General features: G+C 47.6%; 1 protein-coding gene across 5 annotated transcripts in view; it reads left to right on the top strand.

The window, feature by feature from the left end:
- Positions 1 to 2094: 2094 nt before the first annotated feature.
- The window catches only part of NPHP3 (nephrocystin 3), a 41587-nt gene continuing 37681 nt past the window's right edge, over positions 2095 to 6000 (top strand). For 2 of the 5 annotated variants that reach the window (XR_010155335.1, XM_024355686.3), the window contains exons 1-3: positions 2095 to 2614; positions 4740 to 4865; positions 5427 to 5577. Coding sequence is in view for 4 of the 5 variants with exons in the window: in XM_024355686.3 (XP_024211454.2) it covers positions 2222 to 2614; positions 4740 to 4865; positions 5427 to 5577 (670 nt within the window). In the remaining variant the exon portion in view is untranslated. The remainder of the gene's footprint in view (positions 2615 to 4739; positions 4866 to 5426; positions 5578 to 6000) is intronic. The other 3 variants (XM_024355683.3, XM_024355685.3, XM_016941944.4) reach the window with 2 other exon arrangements.

Raw genomic sequence — 6000 nt, 5'->3', positions numbered from 1 at the left:
GTGCAGTAACGCAGGGCCCAAAACTCAAAAGGGCCCCATACTTGGCTTAATGCTCTGCTGTTGCCATCTTGAAAATATTTATAATTTTTGAATAAGGGGCATTACATATTCATTTTTCACTGGGTCCCACAAATTGTGTAGCTGTCTTAGCTGTCTTTTCTATGGGAGGACTATTTAAAAAAATGTGGCCATCTTTAGTAAGTTATAAGCCACCTGCCAAATATTTTATTCTCACTATATTTCTCTATTAAAAGTTATTCTTTCAAAATGCAGACTGAAGTACGTGGGTTAAATTCAGCATGAAGAAAAACAGGTTATGAGGTTAGAAATAATGTCTTTTTTTTTAAGACGTAGTCTCGCTCTGTTGCCCAGGCTGGAGTGCAGTGGCGCCATCTCGGCTCACTGCAAGCTTCGCCTCCCAGGTTCACGCCATTCTGCTGCCTCAGCCTCCCGAGTAGCTGGGACTACAGGCGCCTGCCACCACGCCTGGCTAATTTTTTTGTATTTTTAGTAGAGACGGGGTTTCACCGTGTTAGCCAGGAAGAAATAATGTCATTTTTTAGGATTAAGAAATTTGGTCACTTTGGCATTGACCAATAGTAATCTAAGATCAGTACGCAAGTAGGGTGGAGAAATGTGGATTAGAGGCATGTCACTGGATAGAAATGACGTGGGGAAAGGAGAGATGCATGCTTCAGAGCACTCAGTTCCAGACTGTAGAATCTGAATGTACTCCCCAAGCTGTAGGAAGTTAGCATAGTGAGTTTGGTTATTTGTTGGAGAGAATGGGTGATGGCTATTTTATCTTCTTACTCAAGCATAGTTATGGAAGTGTTCAGCTGAGGCCCATTCCAAAGGAGGTACTAAGATGCAAAAATGTTCAAAGGGTTTAGTCAGAAACCTAGTGGATGATCCTTAAACCCCTGATCCACATGGAGAATTCAAAAATTTGAAGTTAGAAATCAGAACGGATTTGAAAAGGTAGAAAGTTCTTAAGGTACTGTGATGGTGGAAATGTTTCCCTTTATCTCAGGAGACCACCTGAAGAAATTAGTATATATACTCTGGATTTTGAAGAATGCAAAGGCCTAGTGTATGACTACTTCCTGAAGAAAATCTAAAGGGTAAGAGAAAAGATGACTAGCCACTTTGATAGAGGGAATGAAGGAGAGACTGGTGTGCGGTCTCCAATGTCCCATGCTGCAATGAGTTAAAAAACTTAACCTTGTCTAAGGATTGTCCCTAGTGGTTTCAGACTGTAAAATCTAAAAGCTCTTTCTTTGCTGGCATTATTCCTTGCTGGTCATTCTATCTACATGCATACTGAGAGAGAGATATCGCGGGAAGCACATAGCAGGCACTCCATAAATTTTTCAGATTTCCCAACTGCTTCCAGAAAGGAGTTTCCGGTCAGGCACGGCGGCAGCGAAAGAAATAGCTGCAGCGTTTGTAGAGCAGCTGGGACCCAGGCCTGTGCTCCCTGTGAGGCACGCCCGCCAGGGAGCCTCGAGCCGGGCGGAGACAACGGAGAGAAGCCCTGTGTCGGAGCACCACTCCACCAGCGTTCGGAGCATCACTCCACCAGCGTCCGGTCCACTGCTGGTCCTGCACAGTCGCCACTCCCCCCATCCTTCCTGCTAGCCCCGCCCTTCTTGCTAGCCCGCCTGGCCCTGTTTGCTTTCTCGACCCACCCACGTTTGCCCTGCCCCGCCCACATGCCCCGCCCCACTTGCCCGGCCCCTCTTGTTGTCCCGCCCAGCCCTGCCCCGCCCCGTCCTGCTGCCCCGCCCCGTCCCCCTCGCCCATCCCGCCAGTTCCGCGGCCCCGTCCCGTTCCGCTGCCCCGCCCCTCCAGTTGCCCCACCCCATTCCGCTCTCCCTCCCCGCCCCGTTCCGCTGCCTCTCCTCTTCCGGCTCTCCGGCCCCGCCCCGCCCCGTTCCGCTGCCCCGCCCCGTCCTGCTCCCCCGCCCCGTCCTGCACCCCCGCCCCGCCCAGTTCTGCTGCCCCGCCCCTCCTGTTTCCCCGCCCCATCCCGTTCCCCCGCCTCGCCCCGTTCCGCTGCTCCGCCCCGTCCCGCTGCTCCGCCCAGTCCTGCTCTCCGGCCCCGCTCCATCCCGCTGGCCCGCCCCGTCCCGTTCCGTTCCTCTGCCCTGCCCCGTCCCGTTCCGTTCCGCTGCCCAGTCCCGCTGGTACTCACTAGGTAGTAGCGGCAACGGACGCCATGGGGACCGCCTCGTCGCTCGTGAGCCCCGCGGGCGGGGAAGTGATCGAGGACACGTACGGGGCGGGCGGCGGCGAGGCCTGCGAGATCCCGGTGGAGGTGAAGCCCAAGGCCCGCCTGCTGCGCAACTCGTTCCGCCGAGGCGCGGGGGCGGCGGCAGGGGCCGGGCCCGGGTCGCTGCCCCGCGGGGTGGGCGCCGGCGGGCTGCTGGGGGCCAGCTTCAAGTCTACTGGCTCGTCGGTGCCAGAGCTGGAGTACGCGGCGGCCGAGTACGAGCGGCTCAAGAAGGAGTACGAGATCTTTCGCGTCAGCAAGAACCAGGAGTTGTTGTCCATGGGCCGCCGCGAGGCCAAGCTGGACACGGAGAACAAGCGGCTGCGGGCCGAACTGCAGGTAACGCCGGGCTGGGCCGCGACGCCGGGAGACCCTTGGGAAGCACGGCCGTCCTGCTCCCTCTCCAAACCAAGCGGCTTTGAAAGTTCGGCGGAAACTGCCCATTTTAATTTGAGAGGCCATATTCTCTTCGAGTCTGAAATGATTCCTTAACCCTCCCCTTTTTCTGTCTCTTTTTTTGGGGACAGGGTCTCGCTGCGGTGGCACGATCGCGGCTCACTGCAACCTGGAACTCCTGGGCTCAATGATCCTCCCGCCTTAGCCTCCTAAAGTTCTGGGATTACAGGAGTGAGCCACCGCGCCCGGTCCCCGCTTTTCTATTTCTGGTTTATTCATTGAGGCACCTAGAAGAAATTAGCCGGAAAGTGTCCTGAGGAGGCAAATGCCAATCTCCCGCTCCACTGCCGCCCCCGCGCCCACCCTCTCAGAAGGCTGGTGACATCTGTTGAAGCAACTCAGCAAACTCTTCCTAGGAGTTTCACCCCCCTCCCCACCATAAAAATTTTAAGTGGGTCTCCAAAGTGGGGCTCATGTGTCGGTTTCTTTGTGAAGTTTCATCGCTCTTGCATTTTAATGGTCTTGACATGAAAATTTCTGGAAGCCTCCTGATCTCACCATGGTTGAAAACCTTCTCTAGATGTAGTCAAATTTCCCTAGTCCATTTGATTAATTTACGCTAAAAGCAATTATTGCATGCCCTCCATGTAGCAGGTCCATTATAATTCAATAAAATAGTATGTAAAGCGGCCGGGCGTGGTGGCTCACGCCTGTAATCCTAACACTTTTCGAGGCCTAGGCGGACGGATCACCTGAGGTCAGGAGTTCGAGATCAGCCTGGCCAACATGGTGAAACCCCGTCTCTACTAAAAATACAAAAATTAGCCGGGCATGGTGGCAGGCGCCTGTAATCCCAGCTACTCAGGAGGCTGAGGCAGGAGAATTGCTTGAACCCGGGAGGCGGAGGTTGCAGTGAGCCGAGATTGCACCATTGCACTCCAGCTTGGGTGACAGAGCGAGACTCCGTATCAAAAAAAAAAAAAAAATAGTATAAAGCAAGAGGTTGCTTTTCTGTGAACGAATCTCTAAAACTTTTTGCCCTCAGTTTGGGGCCCCTCTGATCGTTGTTGTGTCGTTTGTTTACTCTTTACTGTGGGAGAGACTTATAGGCAGCCTAAGAGTTCCCGGAGTCGTTACAGTCGGGGTGAAATAAATACCTCAGACTGATTTTTCTAAAAGAAAAAAAGCCTCCTGTCTTCAAGACTAGACATTCTTCTAGTCAGGTGTTGTTGTTGTTGTTGTTGTTGTTGTTGTTAAACTCCCTCATTAGCTGTTGTGTAATTATTGTCGTTGTCTGGGAAGAAGTCCGTATAGCAGTTTATCTGTTGTCTTATCAGTTTTCCTACTGGGCAACCTTAATGCACTTGCATGTATAAAATGGACTAGTGCATTTCAAATATCTGATTTAATGTATCCAAGCCACTGCCCAACAGACACTGCACGTTGGAAACAACTGTGAGGTGGGGGTAGAAAAGGCCAAACCAAACAGGGCGGAGTGCAATAAGAGTTGGCAAGTGTCACAGTCACTCATGTCACCAATCCTGATTCCCTGTGAAACATACTGGTTCCTTTCTCACATATCGAGGCATGAAAAAACTTATCCATATTTATTTCATTCATTGTGTCAGACATTTACTGGAGACTTGCAGTGTACCAGGCACTGTGAAGTGCTCAAGGGATGGTGAGATGAATAAGACATAGTGCCAACAGGCACACAGTCTCTTAGAACTACTTATCCTTCAAGTTAAGCTTACAAAATGTAATTTTTACTATCACAAAGATGGAAAAGGCATAAGGAAGTTTAAGAGCTGATGCAGTGTTTCAAAAAAAGTTAATTTCCATTGAAAGCTTAATGTTAGTCTTTATTTGTGGTAGTTCAAGCATGGTTGCGGTTTTTTTCCATCATGTTTTGAATAAAATGGCAACATGAAGTTCCTGATAATTGGTAAAATAATAAGTAGACTTAAAATTCTAAGATACGTAACATATATATATGTATATATATAAGAATGTAAAATTGAGGAGCAAGACTATTTTTGTTAGGAAATAACAAGGTAAATTATTCTAGGCACTTCAAAAAACGTATCAGAAGATACTTCGAGAAAAAGAAAGTGCTTTAGAAGCGAAATACCAAGCAATGGAGAGAGCAGCGACATTTGAACATGACAGAGATAAAGTTAAAAGGCAATTCAAGGTAAATTCCTTACATTTTTACCCCCAAAGCAACATAGAATAAAATAGTATATTCTAAAAGTATATATAATATATAATGCAATGAATAAATAGAAGTAAGTCATGTAGGATTCAGGAAAGTTGTAAGAATTAGTGTAGAGCACTTTCACATTTTTGAGTTGGACGTGGTAAAACTTGAGATCATTTCAAAGAAAAACGTATGAAAGTGAACATTTTAATAGTAATTTCGAAAAGAAGGAAAGTGTTTCTGTATGGGGAAAAGCATCTGGAAATGTTTAGGGATGTTGTATTATTGGTATTTAGTGGGAGAGAGACAAATTTCCTAAACATCATGCAGTGCACATGACAGACCCACACCACAGACATGCATCCTGCTGGAATTCCAGTGGCTTCCAGTTGCAAAACAGTAAGGTAAAGGTACTAGGACATTCACCCTATGAAAAAGGAAATCGAGGACCAAATGAATATTGGTTTTATGAATGAAATATTTTTCCCTTAAAGTTGATGACACAACTTTTTGATTATGAAAAAGCTTTCAAAATTAAAATTATTCTTTTTAAAGATTTTTAGGGAGACCAAAGAAAATGAAATTCAGGACTTACTGAGGGCCAAGAGGGAGTTGGAGAGCAAACTTCAGAGGCTACAGGCTCAGGGTATCCAAGTATTTGATCCTGGGGAGTCTGATTCAGATGACAACTGTACAGATGTCACTGGTAAGTGTATATCCTATTTATATTTTGAGCTTTCAACATGGCTGTAATGACATGTAGAGCCAACTTTGAATTCTGCTAGATTTCTTTTACTTATCTGTATTAGGTTATTGCTTTAACTACTGTTGCAAATAGTGTCGTGCGTTCTCTCTGTCAGCTGCTAAGACACCACTTCTCCATGAAGTGTATGAATTTGGGGACTGAAGTTCCTTCTACCTTGTCACTCTGCCAACCCTAACCCATAACTTTTACTCTCTAGTCTAAGATATCTACCCCAGCTCCCACCAGCACATCTGCATTTTAGCCAAGGGAAAGAAGGAAGGGGAGAACACGTTCCTTTCCCAGAAGGTACAACCTAAGATCACTTCTCAAATCCCATTAGTCAGAACTATAACTGGGAAGACTGGATAGTGTAATCAGCAGCCA

Source organism: Pan troglodytes, chromosome 2 (genome assembly GCF_028858775.2).
Source record: "Pan troglodytes isolate AG18354 chromosome 2, NHGRI_mPanTro3-v2.0_pri, whole genome shotgun sequence".
Lineage (NCBI taxonomy): Eukaryota > Metazoa > Chordata > Mammalia > Primates > Hominidae > Pan > Pan troglodytes.
Note: the sequence above shows the minus strand (reverse complement) of the source record. Positions and strands in the feature narration are given on the sequence as shown.